We start from the raw sequence: 20984 nt of genomic DNA on the forward strand, positions 1-20984 counted from the left end.
CCTTCCTGTGAACCAATTAATAAAAAGGACATAGGAACGGATTGGCGCGCAATTTGAAAGTACCAAAGACTAAAATGGGTAAATGAAGTGAATTAAGCACCCCCCCCCAAAAAAAAAAAAAAAACAAAAAAAAAACAGTAGCAACCAACAACAGCATCCGTGCTTTCGCGTTACTCCAATAGATTCTGCAGTGAGTGCTATTTAGTTTCTTGAAGCTCGCTTTGGCCAAGTTTTGCCCGTCGCTAGTGTGCATTACGCGCAGTTAAATTTTAACAGCAGATGTTTCTTTTTTTTTTTTTACAAAACAAAATTATTGGCCATATTAACTTTTCTAAAGTCACACTTAAAAAAAGCTCCTCTGGAGGAGCATTATTTACGTTCGGCATGTAGCGCCACCACTTGTTCACAAGCGCACGGGTCTGTGGCAAAGCCAGTGTTCAGCCGCTGGCTAGTGTGCCGACCGTGGCCTCCCGGGTGGCATCGCGAGCGATGAATTCCGGCGGCCGTCGCCAGGAGCGCTGAAAACTGGGTGGGTACTAGCTGCGCTGCCCGCAGCCTACTGCGCTGTCACATATTCGGCAAGAGTACTGCTCGCGCTGCATTGTAACCCTCATTAAGTCGCAGCGGACCCCCAGTTATAACTGAAGCCGCTAACTACAAGTTTCAGGTTGTGTTTTGAGTCTTGGACTGGAAGCGGCGCACATATTTAACGCTTCTCGTTTGTGAAGGCTTCTGCGTAGTTAGCGCAACTTCGGACATCCCGTGCTCACAAAGGGAAACACGGAATTTCTATTCTAACAACAATTAAAACATAGGCTTTTATTGATATAAAATATATTTGTAATTTTTTGAATAAAGTGAAATGCTTCAGTTATATTGGCATGCATATATGCACTGTTCTTTCTGTGCACTGTACTCCTGCTGACAAGTAAACACGTACGCGCAGTTTTATTTATATATTGTATATGTGAAAAACACAGGAAACAAAGTCGCGCAACACTCCTTTTATGTATGTGTAATAACAAACCAGGCATATGTGGCAGAATTACATGAGCGGCAGAGCACAACGAGTTCTGCTTACAGCGGCATGGTTTAAGGTCTGTGATTGCACACCAGGTTTTGCCAAAGTAACCATCTTTTGAATAAAGAGGCTGACGAAGTTCTTTTCTTTTTTTTCTCAAATTCACAATAGGCACGAGACGCGGCCGGTTCATCACGGGGGGAAGCTCGTTGGTAACACCGCAATTGTATACACAGTGAAACATATATGCGCCCAATATATAACTGCATTCATGACATGAGTGCGTAGCGCAAAAGGACGAGGGACGCAGAAAAGGTACACAACACAGGTGCTGTGTGTAGCGCCTGATTGTGTACATTTTCTTGTGCTTCCTTCTTTGCGTTAGGTAAAACGAAAGGAAGATGGTTTGCACCAACGTTACTAGATACTTTTGGTTTGCACGGTATGAGGAAGAACTAAACAAGGGTAAATGGGGTACGCCTCAGTTCGCATGATGAGCCAACGTTTCGACAAGTGGACTTGTCTTCGTCTGGGCATAGCGATCATCACTGGCAGGGGTTTAAATACGCTTTTGCTTCCGGAGAAGAAAAGCTGGGGAGGGGAAAGTGGGTGCACAGAAAGTAGGTGTTAAGTGGGGAGGAGAGGATGGGTGAGAAGAAAGTGGGTCATGAAGTGGAAGAAAATTCTTGCACTTCTTCAAAAATTCTTCAGTATGTATTTATCAGCCTGGAACCAGGGATTCTGTGGCCTGCAAAAGAAGTAAAAGCGGCAGTACCAGGAAACACCACAGTGCTGGGTAGATGATTAGACACCACTAAGGCGGATTTGGTGCAGATACACCTTACAAAGGGACAGGCTTTGCCAAGGGCCCTGATAAGTTATATATCTCGGGGGGGACAATCCTTAAAACTTTGTGCAGAGGTGTGTGTGTGTGTGTGTGGGGGGGGGGGGAGAGAAGTACAAAGTCACATGATAATAACCGCACAGGGAACTGCAACTAACATAAAAAAAATTATAATAATAATAAATTTTTTTAGGACAAATTCAAGCACCAAGTGATAAGGAGGAAATGTGTTTAGAGGAACGTGTAAGGCTATATGCTATTGAGGAAGGGAATAGAGTGTACAGGGTGTTGAATATTTGGGGGCTGGGATTTAAAAAAATTCTATGCAACATCTACTACCCCATTCGAGCTGAAATAACGTCCACAAAGTAGCAAAATATAGTCTACGTTATCTGATAAGTGATTCAACATCGGTGCTTGCCTAGATTTTCCGAAATCGAGAAAAAACTGCTTTCGGTGGCGTGCACAATTTTCGCAGAAGAGAGTCGAAAAGCTATTTTGACATGGAGCGTCATCTGTCGGGCAGCGAGGCAAGCGCGCTAACGCCGGGATGGAGCTTGCCTCACTGCTCGACAGATGACGTACCATGTCAAAGCAGCGTTTCGACTTTCTTCTGCGAAAATTGTGCACGCCGCCGAGAGCAGTTTTTCCTCGATTTCGGAAAATCTAGGCAAGTACCGATGTTGAATCACTTATCAGATAACGTAGACGATATATTGCTACTTTGTGAACGTTATTTCAGCTCGAATGGGGTAGTAGATTTTGCATAGGAACTTTTCAAATCCCAGCCCCCAAATATTCAAGACCCTGTACATGCGTTGGGAATACAGTGTACAATTAACACTATGTGGGATTGTTTTCCTGCATAGTTATGATGCAGAGGGAATATACCTAAGGGATTCTAACATTCCCTTAGATATATTTATTCCTGCTGGTTCCAATGTTCTAAATTTATGAATTAGATATGCCTCTCTATATTTTCTGTCCCTTGCAGATTTAAAGTCTGACTGGAGAATATATAATTTAATTTCTTCGAACTTATGCTCTTTCTGAGTGAAATGCTGGGAAACTGCTTTCGGGAGGTTTTTGTCTGCGTCTGCCCGATGTCCATTAAGCCGTATGTTCATTGGTTGTCCTGTCTCTCCGATGTACTGTTTATGACAAAAGGAGCATTCTAGAAGGTAGATAACGTTTGAAGATGTGCAGTTAAAGCCTGATTTTATGTGAAACGTGAAGTCGCTTGCATTACTTTTAACCATGGTATCTTTTTGTATATGACTGCACATCTCTCATTGTCATGGAGCACCCGACTCGCCCAAGTTTCCACCCCTGTGAATATAACTCCTAAAAATGTTTCTCGCAAACTAAGGCAATTGGCGCTTACCTTCTGTCATTTCTATCGATGTTTCGTTTCCATTCTACAGAATGCGTACGTAGCATATCAGATGGTGCAGTGAACATGAAAATAGTATGCTCCTTGTTCTAGCGGTAGCCTCGTTTGCCAACAAAGCAAGTCTTCTCTGTCTGCACTGCCGCTTTCTCTTTGGCATTTTTCTGTGTAGTTTAGTGAGAGGCAGTAGGAAAATAACACTCAGGCACTCGCTTCATCATTGGCGACACAGTAAAAAAGGAAGGGATACAGGCGGGTACAGAATGCACGCACAAAACGTGAAAAAGAACAGATGCAATCGTCGCCGAGCAGCAACAAGTGCGGAATGACTCGCATGTGCAAACACCTACACCGTAAATAAACCGCTACATCTTGGTGAACGCAAAATACGCACAGAAGCAGGTTGAACACACACGCACAACACCAACAGACTGCCATCTTCTCAAGCGAGAACACCGCGTCGTCTGCTCCGGTGGTACCTTCCCGACAAGCAGCGCCCTCTGCCGCTATCAATTGGCTTTCACTGCAAATGGCGCCATCCTCGCCCATAGGGAAGCTCGGGCGCTCGTCACACTAGCCAGTATATTCTAGGCACTATATGCTATAGTCACTGTAGTTCCGCCGAGCAGCTTTCGGCGTGCTGAAAAATTGTGTTGTCATTGCTTACCTGGTAGTCAGCGAGATTCGTTGCTGCTGGAATTTAAATCATGGGCACTGCACGATATGATCGGGCAATAACAGTATTTTCTCCTGACGGGCATCTTTTTCAGGTAGAATATGCCCAGGAAGCCGTAAAGAAAGGATCTACAGCGGTAAGCATTGTCAGTTCCCTTGTAGCCTCTATTTAAGAGTGAAGTTTTTGTTTGAGTGGCTTCGTGTTCGTCAAACGGGTGCTTGTACGCACGGCGTGGCTTGCAAGAGCGACAAAAACGTGCCAGTTCGTGCAAATTGGTCAAATCCCTTTGAGATTTGACCAATTTGACTCCCTATCGCAGCTTGTGATCAGCGGACGCGGCACTACGCAAGCCTTGTCTTGTTTTAACTAGCATTTTGTTCCTTTCAGTACAGGCACCGAGTATTATTCGGCAGCACGTCCATCTTTCTAAAACGCGCCCAACAAGATAGTCGAAAGTTTGCTTTAGTCCAGGTAGCAGCCCTATGCCTTGTATGCGTAGTTAAAATTTGTGAACTTAAAATCTAGCATCAAGCCTTTCATACCACCGAATCACTTATTCACCGCTAGGCACCATTGCTCTTTCTGACATAAGAAAAATCCGAGCATGTACTGCAATTCGGCGAAGCTGCCGAAATTTGCCCGTAAGGAAGCCATCACCTCACAGCTCCGGCCTGTTGCATCTGCCCAGGTCGAGGCAGCACGCAAAAAGGTGCTCGTCGTGTGTATACAATCGCTCTTTTTGCTTAGTCACTTTTTTGGTGAAACGGCTCTTGAGAAGGGAATCTGAAGGAAGTGGAGCTTGCAAACAAATTGCGCTTGTTGAGTGAGTGAGCCTGAATGGCCTCATACCCCAGTCACACGGGCAAGTATAGTGACTTTCACGAAGTGCACGTGACACTTTCGGTGCAGCAAAATCAAGTGTCATTTTGAAATGACGGCAGTGCCGATGCGGATGCTGCAGCCCTATGTGGAAAGTAATTAGTTTTCACGAAAATACTTTAAAATTCAATTTTATTGCAAGCAAAATTACCCCAAGCTAATACTCAGATTATTTGTGCATTTGAGTACATGATTTTCAATAAAAAAAGCATCGCGACGTCGCACGCGCTTTTCGCTAACATGCATGGTTACTGCTGTTTACATGCAAAACCAACCTCGCCTATGAGATATAGTTACGCTACTAACTGCGGTTATTGTGAACGTAGCTTTGCGACTTTGATTTGCATCGTTAACAGACAAAATGCCGGTAGCGCCTACGTATGGAACGGAGTCACCGGTGTTCGAGCGCGAAAAGTGCATAAGTTGTATGATTCAGAGTAGCGTGCATTTTTCAAACGAAATCATGTCCGACGGCGCTTCTATGCAGCCTAAAATCCAGCTGCGCAGCACCCACGCACGGCAGCATCGTCACGTCTTCACAGCGTTTGCTTGGCGTGTAGTTGTAACACAGCGTCGAAAAATGTCCAGTTTTCGCAGCATCACGAAAGTAGGCGAGAAGTTCGCAGCGTTCACAGCACCGGATGCTACTAGCTTTCCGCTGTAATGTCTCCCGTGAGCGCCCGTGAATGGCAGAGCGTGCGGGGCAAGTAGCGCTTGGCTAGCTCCACTAGCTCGCACCAACTAGCACCAACTAGCTCAATTCACAGTTCTTTTGCAAGGCCTAAGTTTGTTTCGCATCGAAGTATCAGTGGGCGGTGTTTTCGTATGGCCAGCTTAATAGCTTTTCGCCTCCATCGAAAAGCGGCAGCTTTTCGATGGAGGCGAAAAGCAAGGCGTCCGTGTGCTGTGCGATGTCAGCGCACGTTAAAGAACCCCAGGTGGTCGAAATTTCCGGAGTCCTCCACTACGGCGTCTCTCATAGCCTGAGTTGCTCTGGGACGTTAAACCCCACAAACCAAACTAACCAACTTAATAGGATATATGGCTCACTTGTGGCACTGCCTTGAGAGAAATGTGCAATTCAAATCGACGACTCCTTAGGAGCGTAGCTAGCGTATATGTGTACTACAAGGGTGAGCTGCGCCGCGCCGCTGGCGACGATGGCTTTATAGTAGCAGAAATTTGCTTGTATCGCAGCAATTACTCCTGCTAGCGACTCGGTAGGGGTCAACGATCCCCAGGAAGGATTAATTTCTGACATTGCTTTACTCCAGGGATTATTATTTACGGGAAAAATGGATTCTCGCACACTTTTCTGACGTCGGTGACAGCGGGGCCGGATGCGCCGTAAAGGTGCTAGCTTGGAGCTGGCGGCTTGCGGGAGCAAAAGCGGTGCTGTCTTCGACCGGCGCTTGAGCGAAATACTGCCGTGTCAAGTGACGACGTTCTAGAGATTGAGTTACAAATAACTCCAACTTCATTGATGCAGCTTGAGATACAGCATACCATCGAGGTGCAGCAGCAGACGAACGCCTTCGTCTTAGCGCAAGCACTGAGAGCGAGGGTAGATATTCAAGTGTACGCATAGTTTTTAGTTGGTGACAGCTGAAATCCCTTGCTTATCAATAGAAACGCTCATAAAATTACGATAAACATTTCAAAACATTACATTTCTCAAAAAAAATGTATGAGTAATATGAAGTACCCTGTTGTCGAGACTACACACTCGCTTGCCGGACAAAGTGTAGTGAGTTCGCCTTACTCACTTCACGCCAAGTGTGTTCGGCAGCGAGTGTCATTAAAGTCCATCGTGTGACACGATGCAAATGACAATAAAGGCGAGTGCACTCGTTGAAAGTGACACCAAACTTGCTCGTCTTACCGGGGTATTAAATACATTAGCGCTGATGTTACCAGTTTTCTTTCTGTTCCCGTTAATCCTTCAGGTTGGAATTAAAGGTGCAAATATTGTTGTCCTGGCCGTGGAAAAGAAATCAGTGGCGAAGTTGCAGGAGGAAAGGACAGTAAGGAAGATCTGCCTTCTTGATGACCATGTAGTCATGGCGTTTGCAGGTAAATGATTTCAGGTACCTGTTTATTGCAGCATTTTTTACTATAGGTGGCTGAGTTTTGTCGTTTGTTTCAAAAAGGACTCACCGCCGATGCAAGAATACTGATTGATCGTGCTCGTGTGGAATGCCAAAGCCACAAACTTACTGTAGAAGATCCTGTCACGCTGGAGTACATCACCCGCTACATTGCCCAGTTAAAACAGGTATACGCCTTGTCTTGCATTTCTCTTTTGGGGGCACTTTTCTTCAAATTGTGCATATGTACTCTAACCAAATGTTGCGATGCGTAGCGGCTCATGGGAAAGTCAGAAAAGTTGTTTCTGTTGCTACCGGTACTGCAGGAGCAGTGCTGTTTGCAACACCATGACAGCAACTCCGTCGCAGTTACCATGGTTGTCTTTTCATTGCTTTATCACCACCTGGTCAGCTCGTGGTGGGCACATTTCTGACAAATTTGAGTAGACGAATGTGAAAAGTGAGCATGTACAGTTGTTTGCTAGCGGCGTATACTGCCAGTCTCCCATGTATTGCCGACTGCAATTTCTGCGTACATTTCGCCTTTTTTTTTACGGAGCATTGGGTCCATTACTCAGCAACAATTAGTCCGTTGCTGTGATCCTTCATGTTTCACATCTTATATGATTTTGGAGCTCTTTTAACGTTTCTAACAATGTGTGCAAAGTAAAGTTTTTGATGTAACCGGAAAAAGCCATCATACTCAATTGGATTTCTAAAATATGAACAGCCATGCAATGTTCATTAGATAAGGTTTCTGTGATGCGGTTCTCAGTTTTCTCAGGTCCATTCAATAATTCGAACCTTTGGATAATTCAAACATTTTTCTGGTTCCATGAAGGCCAAACTAGCGAAAATTTACTGTACTTTAAGTTTACTAGGCATTAAGAGCATGTTGAAAACTGTATTCTCCTAGAATTTGTTTATTCGTTTATTTTTGCTGAAACACAACAAAAAGCTCAACACTGGATGTGTACCAAATCAGGAAAAAATTGACACTGAAAGGGTTAATAAAGTTATGTGGGCTACACCGCTTACAAATTTTTGCAGCAGCTTTTTTGCAGCAATTTTTGCAGCAGCTGCATTTGTAGAGCATGCAGCTGTCGTGCAACATCGAGCTTGCTTTTTATGTCTGCCGCTGTGCCACCTCATTGGTTAGTGGCAAAAGCAAGGAAAAGAACACATGTATGTGTAGCAGCCTGTGCTGTTTGTACTGTGATTTCATGGACTACTCCCCACAACAGCCAACCAATGTCATTGATATTGGAATATTGCAGAGATGGATGCAGAGCTTTCTTTAATATTGCTCTGCTTCATATAACTATTGTGACTCATTGTGATTTGCTATTTGCACATAATTTAGTGCCCTCTGGAGAGTATGAAAATATGTCGGTACCTGGAAAACTGGTTGAAAACTAATGGGCATGGGTGACTGATGCAATTCACTTGCGTGTGGCGCCATCTGTGGATGCAAAGTGGCCGGTGTGTGCCTGACAGCTTGCACCATCTATTGTTTTCATGTGTCACCTTGCGGCTTATTTTCAGCCAGTGAAGTTTGGGAGATGGCAGGGGAGGAGAGGCGTGCATGAATGGAGTTGCTGTTTAGAAGAGGCGGTTTAATAGAAAAGTGGTTGTTCCATGTTGCAAAAGTAGTGTACGATACTTTTTTAGGTGTGCTTAAACTATTCATTAGAAGCCCACTCGCCAGGGTATAACATTTTAAACAAACAAAGCCAAAGCTCCAATCAGGTATCAGAGATAGTTTCTGCGAAATACTACAGTAGCGCACACACTGGAAAGCAGTAAAAGCTAAATTTAAAGCTCTCTCATGCTCCCTTTCGAAAAGCCGGCTTTCTTGTTCTCTGTGCTGGCCAGACGAATCGCAGGGACGATGTACAGAGATGGCATCCATTAGTCCATCTCTAACTGAGGGATGCAGGTTGGGCGTAGACCACTGTGTCAACTGCTCGCTATGTTTCTGCACAAGCATACAACTACGCAAAAAGAAGTCCTTTAGTTTCTTTCCTAGTCTGTACATGCCTTGGAGTGTACTGTGCACTGTGCCGGTCATACACTCACATAACCGTGAAAGGATATACACAAACACACATACGTGCACTGGCCTGCTTTTCGAAAAAAAAATGCCGGAAAGAGCCCCTCGTCCGTTGGAGGGTGGGAGTCTCTCTTGGCTTTCGAACAAAAGGTCGCCTGGGGTCCTCCTGCGCATTGGGGAGACTGCAAAGAGGAAGAGTCTCAAAAGGTGGGGCCATAACGTACGCCTGTGGCGGACTCCACCAGGTTCATGCCTCCTGCCAAATGTAGAGGAAGAAGGCGAATTAGACTTGCAGAGGCTAGACGGCCAGGTAGGAGAGTGGAACCCTTCTGAGAGGGAATGTAAGGAGTGGCACATGGCAGAGTCGGTTTATTTCAGTGGCTGTAACTGCGCTATTAATTACACTTTTCAAAAAATGTTTGTGGCCTTGCATTCTTGGGGCGCAGCCTCGCAGTCACTGGGGAAGATATTTTCAACCAGAGGGTGAAAGTAGCCCTTTTAAGAAAAATTTTTGCTCAGTATAAGGGGTGAGTGAAACCTGAAAGGGGAATCAAGTTTTTTTTAGCTGCGATGAGTGTAATTTCAGGTGTATAGGGCCCCGCCGGGGTGGCACAGTGGTTACGGCGCTAGACTACTGTGCCCAAGAGTGCGGGATCGAATCCCGGCCTCGGCTGCCGCTTTTCGATGAAGGCGAAAAGCAAGGCGCCCGTGTGCCGTGCGATGTCAGCGCACGTTAAAGAACCCCAGGTGTTTAGAATTTTTGGAGTACTCTGCTACGGTGTCTCTCATAGCCGGAGTCGCTTTGGGATGTTAAACCCACAAAACGCAAACTCAGAGTAGATTGCTAACAGGATCTCTAGTACTTTTAATGTAGAAGCTTTTGATGCAAGAAAAGTATGAAAAGGCTAAAATTATGAAACTGTTGGATACAGTAAACTCTTTATTCAGTCTTAAAGGGGCCAGAAGAAAGGTTTGAATTAACCGAAAGTTAGAATGATGAAATGTGCCTGAAAAAAATTGCCAAAAGCCGTTTGTACCGCACTAATTTTATCGAATGAAAACACCTGTATGGTGGTTGTCTGCATTTGAGATGAAACCCAAGTGAGAACGACAGTTCTTCCCGGTTTCGTTGCAAATGTTGAAGTGCTTCAAAATTGTAGCGACCTTTGCTACCTTTTTCGCTCCGTGATGCAGCACCAGTGGTGCCTGTTCACAAAACAGCCTCATCATGTTTCGAGGGTGGTTCACCGCACGCCTGTGCGGTGAAGTATTTTGGTGAAGTGCACATTTTCAGCATTTTGGATGTAGCGTATAGATGGCTACGAGGGACGTGTGTAAAAATAAAAGAATAGTGATGTGCCAAGCAGCATCCGAGGTGACATGACTGGCCGATGCACATTACAGCTGCAAGACGGCGTGAGGTTAACAAATTGAAACGATATGTGACTGAGCTATATTTCGGAAAGAGGAACTTCTAGTCATTGTCATGCCTGCCGTAGCCTGCGCGAAGTGCGCGGACGCCACTGTTCCATTCAATTCAGGTTCGGGGAGGTCTATTTAGGTGGTCGCTCGATGCAGTCCCTTGCCTGAGTTAACCAGAGTGAGCCTGTCCATGTCCAGTTAACTAGTGTCCGACGTCGGTGGCTAGGACTATGCTCTTAGTTCAAATTATCTAAATTTTCAAATTAATGGGGGTTGAATTGTTAAGATTTTGCTGTATTATACAAGTGAAATCCTTAATACCAACTGCCATTAGAACTCCTTAGTGGAGATTAATGCGTTGGAAATAACAAATACAGTTTTGATGCTTTATACTATAACCAAGAGGAATGCTTGCTTGCTTCCAAGATATGGTTGGAGGTGACATTTCCTTAGCATAGACCCAGTCAATAAAGTATATTCTGGGTACCAAATGATAAAAAAAATGTTGGGAAAGCATAGAAGCATGTAACTGTGTAGGGAATTGCATACTCTGTTCGTCTGCAAACTGAAACAGTTTGTGATATTCATTTGAGCACCTTTGATGTGCTAGTCTCACAAGACATAGTCCTTGTGGTTGCTATGTTAAGCAAACGGTTTAGTCATGTATTGTGGTTGTGTTTGGCCATATTGCATCTATGCAGACATGCAGTTCAAAATATTATCCGCATTTTTAAACATGCCAGCAAATGTGAACTTTTGGAAGTTTGCTTATTGAAAAGTGAAGCATCATGAGAAGAAAATGGCATTGATGCTGCAGTAGTTATTGAGGAATGCATGTGTGTGTTTTGTACTGTACAACTGGAGTACTGATGTAGTTCATATGAAAACTCTTTGCAGAGGTACACACAGAGCAATGGCAGACGACCTTTCGGCATCTCTGCACTTATAGCTGGCTTTGACTTTGATGGCACACCAAGGCTGTTTCAAACTGACCCATCTGGTGTTTACCATGAATGGAAGGTACGTTCACAGTTATCAGTTAGGTGCTTCACTTTTACCTCGTCTTCTACTGAGGCAGTCTGGCAATGCAAATCGACTGAGGGCATGTCACTTTAGTGGAATGGCACACATGCTTTTTTGTTTCTGAATAGTATTCAGGAGAGGTTCAAGTGTGTGCCATGATTTTCTCAACATTCTGTGCATTCTGCGCTTGGGCATAAGTTTGCAGGCTTAGCACAGGATTAAGTATCTCAGTAGGAGCACTCATCTGGCTCTCTCTCTGCAGCGTTGTTCACTGCTCACTTGTAGCTATGGGCTGCAAAAGTCTATGAAATTTCTTTTATATGAAGGCAGTTTTCTGATTCACCGCAATTTAAAGAGTTGTGCACGAGATATGTTTGCAGAAGCAGTTGCATAATGTTGCAAAAAGAGCATCTGGTTTTTTGGTCCATGGAGTGGTGCAATTTGTTTATTCTTGGCATGGGGGGGCCGCTTGCTCTTAGCACATGCTGTTCACCTGGTTAGTGTAAAAAGTATAATTTTCTGGAGGAGCCTGCTTTGATAAAAGAAGGCATACCCTTAAATGCCACCCAATCGCCCCTTTACCACTCCCTTTTTTTCTACAAATCCTGTATTTTTGTACGCTATCAATCAGTGCCCTCCTCTTTTCTGCTATTGGTCCCTAAGAACGAAGTTTATTTTTGAAGTTTCGTTCGTGTGTATCCAGGGGTCCAAGTGAATATACGCGTTGTTCTCACTCACTCCACCCATTCTTCATTTTATTGTTTGGAGGCGTCAAGGACAGTTTCGTCATTATCAAATGCATCATGGTGCATTTGCATACCGTGCATGAGAAGATATGGTCATCTAGGGGTGATGGGTAATCGATGAGAATGTGCATGAAACAGCTTGTCAGTTTAAGCTGGATCACAGGAAAGTTTGTGAATAGGGCAAGAAGTATAAAGCCCTTCTACAACATAACTCCTACAAATATAAGTTGTGGCACAAGTAATGGAGCATGGTGGATGGGTCTGAAGACGGCTAGCAGTTGTTAGCTTTGCAGCATTGGTGCCGACTATGCTGGGATCCCAGAAGGATGTGATGAGCTCTGGAACAAATGTGTTCTTTACCGGATTTTACGATTTCGTTGATGGCTTTTATAGTAAATAAAAATAAAGGTCAAGGTTCAGAAATCAGTTTTGCTAAATCGGAGCATGCTGAATGTAATACATTTAGTGGCTGCCATTTTCTTAAGCCACCAGACTGGTGCAGGACCAAGGAACACCCCACTATATTTTGGTCTTCTCTTGAGTGGGGAGGAAGGGAGTACATTTGCTTATCGTTTTATGGTCTTGTATTATTACAGTTGATGGGCACCTGGGATTGCTGCCTCCTCTTTTGGTTTTCATTCTAAGAATATTTTGTACATATGGTTTCACTCATTGCCTTTCAGTCGTTGCCTGACCAATGGTCATATGCTGTTACCAATGCTGCTTTTTGTCCAGACTCTTTATAGGCAGAAAGCAGAAGCTACATGGCAGGAGAGGCAATGAGTTTGGCCAAAGACTAATCAGTCTTGCCCATTACTCTGCATGGAGGGCCGGTCAATGAGAAATCTTGCTATAGCAGGTGACAGATGCAGAGAATATCTTCAAGCACAGACTGGCTACTCATACTCAGAAAATGTTGAAAAATGGAAAGCCCAAATGCCAAGTGAACAGACAGTTATTGCAAAATTCTTAGTAAAAATTTTTTAAGTAATTGGACAAGGGGGTTCTACATTGTTTGTTCACGTGGTGTGTGAGGAATGGCATGTAGTTGGTAGTGAACTGTCTATTAGCCTTCCCTGCTCGAAACCCCACTTATATGTTTTGTGAACATTGAACCTTTCCTGGAAGAGCACAGAATGTACTGATTAGTTTTTCACAGTGTGAATGCTCATGATGTGTCATTTGACACCAGAGAGAGGGGGGAGGGAAGCGGGGCTTATTTAGGAACACCATCTGGCACCTGTGTAGCCTCTTGCCAAGCACATCACATCATGAATGTACTGTGGCAGTAGGAGTACCCACAAAAATGGTTGTGCAGTCCCTGGGAGATGGTCCACTCACTCCACTTACATCTGAGGCGGTGTGGAATGAGCAATAACAAGTGTAAATTGTTGCCGAACTAAGATGGGCAATCTCGCAGTTAAGACTTTGTTTTGGGGGGTTGGCAGTAATTCACTTGCATACCTGCCTTAAAATGCGTGTTGTTTTGATTTATAGTCATGTGATTAAGCACATGCCAGTTCAGCAAACCCATAATTTGTCTTGGTTCCGCAGTCACTACTATTGCCACCATGGGCCTCGCCTTGGCACCGGGCAATGCAGAGATGCTCCCTAGCTGGTGTACTTTTGTACTGGTGTGGTGCCATTGACAAGGAAAGTTTCAACCGTTATGTCTGAAATGGACCGTTGAGTTTCTTTCAATACCTGCAAGTGAGTTTTGGTTATTTGTACTTAGTACAAACACACTGGGAACAAGTGGTAATTTTTCATATTCAGGCAGTTAGCTGCTTTTGTTTGTTTTCAGTAAGTGGTGTGCTGTGTTTATATTGATGAAACCTTCTTAGTTGTACCACATCTATGCAATGCATTATCTGGGGTCTGTTGTTTGCACAACTCTTGCGAAGGGATGGCTTCAAGGTCACCATTTGTACCTGTTCATCAATAGGCCAATGCCACTGGACGGAATGCCAAGACTGTACGCGAGTACCTAGAGAAGAATTACTCTGCTGACAAGATAGAAACCGATGAAGGTGCAGTGAAGCTGGCAATACGTGCTCTGCTAGAGGTTATCCAAGGCCACAACCTGGAGGTGGCAATCATGGAGCGTGGAAAGCCATTGAAGGTTTGTTTGTATTCTTTTATATATTTGTTTTTACCACTTCTGTTTTGCTACTCATCTGTACAGTCTTTGTTGCCTACATCTTGCTAATAGAGTTGCACTACCATTGACCATGCTGGCAACGTATAAGCTGCTAGATTGCCTTTATATATAAAACTCTGAGCACAGTGGTAGGTAGCCGGGATAATACAGCAGGGTGTTAATGTGTAGAACAGGAAACCTGCTTTAAGTAAGCAGTGATGTGATTGTTCAAAGTCACATAGGAGCAACTTTTGAAGCAGCCAAAGGTGCCTGATAACACAGAAAAATGTGCATTTAGCACAGATGTATATTCCTATAAATTAATCGTCTTTCTTCTTTGCTAGTTGAACCTGGTATACGGCAAAAAATTGTATGCCATTGCACACAGTCTTTTGTTGATTCATTAACTTTGCTATCCTAGGGGTAGAATCAGTCTTCTTTCTAACGGACTGAATGCGGCAGCATAATGAAGCACGTACTGCCTTCGTATCCAGTCCAGTCATACTATCCAAAGTTTCAACTTCGGTGTCACAGCTGCATAGTTTTGCACACGTCATTCTTGCTTGGCATGGCATAGGTAGAAAAGCCACAATGCTTAATTGCAGTTGTGGTTGTTGAAATATGATTTTTTAGTGGGAGCAGTAATCAAAAGAGCCTCTTAACCATGCTGGCCACATCCTACAGCCAAATCAATCAGGGACATTTGACTGGCATTCCTGGAGCTGTCTTTTTCGAGAAAAGGGAGATAACAGAACACATTTAGAGCTACCGAAGAACAGTGTCTACTGAAAGCCATCTGTGCAAGGGACTCTCGGCAGACAATACAATGGACGGCAATCACGAAAACACCAAATCCAAAAACACTTCCAGTGTGCACACGCTGTGCACCTGCGCGCGATGCTAGATGTGAAAACAGGTGCGAACACTGCACTAACCGGCAGCTCATGTGCTGCCGTCCTGCGTCCGAGCTGTAAGTGACTAACTGGTTTAGAACGGGAGGATCATGGGACTTTTGCTATTGCCGGGGCGAATGTGAGTTGCTCTACTCCCTACGGTGTGTGAAGTTCTCTGATCTAGCATGTCAGTGCGAGAGGGCAGGACCAGCACATGAAGGTGCCACGTGGCAGTACTTGCGATGCTTGGCGCGGGATGGCGTTGGACGAGGAGCACGTACACCTTGCAGAGCAACCACAACATGTAGAGCTAATAATCACTTTTAATCTTTCTTTGTTCGCATTATATGCTGATGGAAACTTTTTTTTATTTTACCTCGTATTACATGCGAGTTCGTATTAGACATGGGTTTTTATGTTAAATTGCGGCAGCCTGTGCCGAAAGGGTCAGGCAAGCATGATGCAATTTCTTTTGTTTGCTCCATACGTCGCGGCTTCCATGTGGCGCCTGAACATTCGAAATGGTTTGCAATAGCGATTGACATTCCATTCGCACTGCACTTATTTTGTGTATTCAATCAGTGCGAATTTTCAGACATTATGGGAGTTTTAGGTGTCTGAACTCTTGGCCAGCCATCGCTTATTCCAAATTGTGTTCACAGCTGTCACATCAATTGCTCTTCTTTCGTGGAACAGACGTACAGTAATGTTAGTTAGGCAAGAAAGCGATGCTTTAATCACTTTACAGTATGGAGAGCTGGCGTGGCAGCACCAGCAGGTGATATGGGATGCAGCACAGCACGTCATAGCGTCGAGTCACAGCGCAATTAATGAGTAGCTATGAATGGTGAAGGCAAACGAGTGCTAGTGCTGTGATCATTTTCGATCCAGGTACCATGAGCGATGCGGCATGTGCAAAACACATCTTGGAACATAACGTAACGGACAAAGCATGTACACATGCGCTGCTGTGGACGATTCACGGCGACTGCTTTAATCCTTCGTGAGTTTTGTTAATTCGACCTTTGTTAGTTCGAACTAGGAGTGTGCTCCAGGTCTCTAGGCTGGAGTCAGACGCTGGATAATTCAGACATGGCCAGGCTCGCACCATTTACTTCAAATAAAGGGGGGGGGGGAGGCTCCCACCAAAACGGGCAGCGATCACCGAAATAGTCCTCCCGAATCTGCCAGTTTAATGACTTAACAGTAGTGCACATCGTGCATGCTGTAGCAGACACCATGACTTTCAGAGTGTTCCACTTCCAAAGTACAGCTCAGTGGAATAGTTTCGGTTTCCTTAAAATCGCACCAACATGCGGCTGCGATCAGGCACGCATCGGCCAGTCACACAGTTTTGAATGCTGCTTGGTGTGTCACCGGTCTTTCTTTTTATTTGCCTACGCTTGCATCCACGCTGAAACTGTACAGTGGTCATGTACTGTTTCACTCCAGTGAAATATCCGCAAAATGCGACGAGGCTGTTTGCAAGCAGGCACCTCTTTTATTGTGTTGCATTGCGAAGAGAGTAGTGGAGGCCTTGACGTTTTAGTGATGTTTCACATTGATCACATGCTATCAAGCAAGTTTCTTCAAGATGCCAATATTGCCTGTTAAACTACCTGTGACAGGTCTGTATAGTTAGGATGCATTGGAAGTCAAATATTGACCTATAGCTGAGGAAAGTAGAAGACTACTAATATCACAGAAAGCATTTTAGCTGCTTACAAGTAAAAGCTCAACTCCAATGACACTTCCTAAGCGTCTGCGCTGTCAGCGCTATGTCACGTTGGGTGTCAAAAGCAGTGCGCATCTCCATAGATCTCTGCGCTGGTGTTGCACACCCTGTGCTGGGACGGTCCCTCGCTACTGTCACGTGACTCTACGTCTCCTCATGCCACGTTGGAGCGCGCATCGAGAAGCTGATACCTGCACTCCGCCACCGCCACAGACCTCGCGCTGTGCCGAAAAGAAGCCGCTCCACGCGGTGACGTAGAGCCATGTTGAGACAGCAATGCCCCATTGAGAGATCTACGTGGATGAGCAGCTTCCGGTGCCTGCGTGAATGCTGACGCTGACATCTGGCATGGACAGATCTCAGCGCCTCGCTCGAGTCTGCTGGCGTCTCATATGATGCGCATGTGCAAATTGGTTCCTGCGTACGCCAGCAGCACCAACGCTCAGGATGTGTTGTTGAAGTTGGGCCTTAAGGCTCTGTAAAATAAAGCAATAAAGCAATGGTATGTGATCTGTAAAAAAAAAGAAACTAAGGTGGAGCTTGTGTGGTGCTTGCAAAACAGTTTGAAATCTTCAAGAGCAGTTGGCTCCATGTCGAGGCTTGTGGGCTGTGTTCGAGATCGCCGCCTTGTAACATTAGCACTGTTTATTATTACTATTTTTTTCATATAACTTGGAATCATTCACCCACTGTTGTATGCACAGTATCGCCTTTTAAATTTTAGAACTGTCTAAAAAGGCTTTTGGACACTCTTTCAAAGGCAAAACTGCTTTTCATGGGCCTGTAAAGTATTTGTTGTTTTGCAATGGGCAGCGAGTTCTCTCCATCTTTTTCGGTGTGGTTGCTAATCCTGGTAATTCCTTTTCCAATTTTCCATTCAACTTGAATTTCTGCTCATCTTCATTGTGATCTCATGGCAGTAGAAAGTCAAAGCTGCAGTTTCAACATGAGAGTGTGAAGGGGCTCGTTGTACTGAAAACCTGCCATAGTCGACGGTGACGTTTGTTGTAGATATTAATTTGAGAATCAGAAAACAAAGTCTGAAAGTCTGAACTGATGAATCTGAAAGTCAACAAATCAGGGGAGGGTCGAGATGAAGTTACATTGCCAGTAGGTTCTTGTAGTGGGGGTACTTCAGGAAATATAAATAATGTTAGAGAATGAAATGGTGCAATTTTCAGTGTTGGGGACATAACCCATACCCTCTGCATGCTAGTTGGGCATGCTACACATAGGCCATAAAGGCTTGTTGGTACAAACGTGGGGCCTAGTGAATGCGTTGTGGTGTGTGTGATGTACTAGCAGTATATCTTGTATAGCATATTTCATGTACAGTGAAATCTTGTTGATACGATTCCGTTTAACACGTTTTTCAGCATAAAGTTTTTTCGTTGCTGGCCGACGCCCTATAGAGGCAATGCATTTCCGTATGGCTAATAAAGTGCTAGCTGAAGGGGAGGGGGGTAGTAATAATTTTCGCAGCAGGTCCATTAGCTTCACGTCCTCGCTGTTCGCAGCGCCAACCTTGGCAGTTTGCCAAGATGCCTCGCACCAATAACATCTCTGTGTGTTTATTGTTCGAGGAAATCTGCAGGGTGACGGTCTTTGTGAAGCTGGCAATCCGGCAAGTTTTACACGCTCTTCGCGGTTTTGACGCTGCTGCGGAGCTACAGCCACTGTAGCAGAGCTTAGCAATTAAACTGTGACTCGTTTCTACCAGTTTTAAGAAAAGATTTCTTCTGGACACAGATAAACAAAAATGACGGGTGTAAAATGACAAGTCATTCAAAGTGTGGTAATAAAAGTAAGTTCTGTGCCAAGTATGCTTTATTCCAGATTTTTCAGGGCCTGTTTTAGATAATACGGTTTTCGGATAATAAGTTTTAATTTTCAATTCCCGTAAGAAGCGTATCAGCGAGATCCCACTGTATGAGTAAGGTAGTGTCGTAGCACAATTCGTGTACAGTAGGGTAGCGTTGTACTAGCAATAGAGCTGCAGTTTTAACAAGAGTGTTAAGAAGCTCGTTAGATTGAAAACCTGGCATAATCGGCGGCAGTGTATTACACGGAGGCCTAGAGAATGCGTCGTGGTGTGTGATGTAGTATGTGTACGAGTAGTGCAGTGGTGTGTGTCTTCTTGCAATGTAATTCATGTATGAGCATGGTAGTGGCATAGTATATCATGCAGTGGAATTCGTCTGAGTACTGTGGCAGTGTAGTACGTTGTGCAGGATAACTTGGGCGGTGATTTGTGATTGGTAATAGATGTAAAAAAAAAAGAGAGAGAAGGCACTATCTTCTTCCACTCTGAAGGTAAATCTCAAGTGATCTTCGCAATTTCTTTAATGAAGCCTTGGGTTTATTATGATCAGTTCTTGAATACACGACCATTATACTTGAAAGATATATTTTTGAAACTCATCTTTGGCTACTGTGTAAGCAGTTTTATAGCAAGGCACTTGTGCCTGGTTACCAGTTTCGTGTTCACTGTCCATCCTTATTTGAGAAAGTTCTACTCCGTTTATTGAAAACTTTTCCTCTATGCTACCTACATGCTGCTGTCTAATACAGCTTTAGTTTTAATGTGTGGCCTGTGTAAACTTAATAGTATTTGCTGTGTGTGATTAGTGAGAGGTCCTGATTCCTTTAACGCCACATTGTTGCAGCTGGTGCAGGCATTCGTGGTCTGTAGAATAGTTTGTGACACCTTGTATGAATTTGACGAGACGGAGAAAAGCAAGGTGGATGCTATGATTAGACAGGCATATAAGGGCGGCCCTTGGGTTACCTAACAATGCGTCCATCGAAAAACTGCTGGGATTAAGGTGCACAAACCCTGGAAGAACTACGGGAGGCACATCTGGTAATGCAGCTCGGTAGGCATTCGAAGACAAAATTGGGAAGGGACATATTGGAGAAGGTCGGAATTGGGGTTGAGGCTCCAGCCGGGGACATGAAGTTCAGGTGAGGCGGGAAATGCATGAAGGGTTGTACAGAAAGCCTTTGCCCAAGAATGTGTCATGAAGGTTGCAGGAAAGCGAGAGCCAGAGCTTTACATGATAAGTATGGAAACTACAAAGGGGCAGTCTATGTAGACGTCTCAGATTATGACAAGGACGCATTTGCAGTTGTGGTGGTGGACGGACGAGGACGCTGGGTCACCTCTGGATCAGTCAGAACCTGTTCCTCAGAAACAGCAGAGGCAGCTATAGCATTAACTATATCTCACTCTAACGCTGACTTGATATTCAGCGACTCAAAAACAGCCATCCGGAATTTGGTGAGGGGCAGAATATCTGGTACAGCAACACAATTGCTTAATCAGGCTAAGGAACGAGAGCTTAGGGAGGTAGAAATTGTCTGGGTACAGGCCCACCCTGGGAACGAGGTGGCTCACATGAATGCTCGAGGTTTCGTCAGCCGAGCAGGCGAGCCAGCGGTTCCGGGGAGGTCCACGAGAGGTGCGCTGATGTCGTGAAAGGACACTATAAGCTCACTATAAATCACTATAAGCTCAAGCGGAGGATTTATTTGCCCCGGACAAGCAAATGGTCAAGACACAGGAATGCGTCTGGCAAAGATTGCAGAGCCGCTGTAACCGGAAGAGATTAGGCCAGAGTTATAGATGGTGCCAGGAGCTGGCAGCATATGACCATGTCTTATGGGAGTGCATTATAGCACCGCTGGTGGCGGATATTATGCGTGGTCCTGTAGTGGGCTACCCAGGCCACCTTCAGCCGTGGGTTGATGGCCACCTAGCACGGAACAGTCCGCACGCGCTGTCTTATGGAAAAGTTTTTCCATCCATTCATCCATTGTTTCATCACGTTCAATCACTTCATTGAGTTGGCGACAGTTCCAAACTTGCCTGTGAAGAGTCGCTCCTCTCAAGCACTAATAAATAATACATGATGTGTATGCTCTGTTGCAGATGCTGGAGTCAAAGGAGATTGAAAAGTATGTTGAAGAAATAGAGAAGGAAAAAGAAGATGAAGCCGAGAAAAAGAAGCAGAAAAAGTAGTTAAGGCTGAGATGCAAAAGTGAATGTTTTGCCATTAAAGCTGAATGCATGCAA

The 20984-nt window shown here is 44.6% G+C and overlaps 1 protein-coding gene across 1 annotated transcript; it reads left to right on the forward strand.

The window, feature by feature from the left end:
- Positions 1-3825: 3825 nt before the first annotated feature.
- Positions 3826-20984, forward strand: Prosalpha4 (proteasome alpha4 subunit). The gene is made up of 6 exons (XM_084589830.1): positions 3826-4067; positions 6757-6883; positions 6961-7085; positions 11270-11392; positions 14087-14263; positions 20841-20984. Exons 1-6 carry the CDS (start codon positions 3963-3965, stop codon positions 20928-20930), a joined length of 747 nt encoding a protein of 248 aa, XP_084445956.1. The 5' UTR covers positions 3826-3962; the 3' UTR covers positions 20931-20984.

Source organism: Amblyomma maculatum, chromosome 1 (assembly GCF_055883805.1).
Source record: "Amblyomma maculatum isolate TAMU_Amacu chromosome 1, ASM5588380v1, whole genome shotgun sequence".
NCBI classification, from domain to species: Eukaryota; Metazoa; Arthropoda; class Arachnida; order Ixodida; family Ixodidae; genus Amblyomma; species Amblyomma maculatum.

Bases quoted from the DNA above. Each gene is read 5' to 3' on its own strand.
- Prosalpha4 (XM_084589830.1), top strand. From the start codon at position 3,963: ATGGGCACTGCACGATATGATCGGGCAATAACAGTATTTTCTCCTGAC. The intron at 4,068-6,756 runs GTAAGCATTGTC...TTAATCCTTCAG, and splicing joins TAAAGAAAGGATCTACAGCG to GTTGGAATTAAAGGTGCAAA. The intron at 14,264-20,840 runs GTTTGTTTGTAT...GCTCTGTTGCAG, and splicing joins AGCGTGGAAAGCCATTGAAG to ATGCTGGAGTCAAAGGAGAT.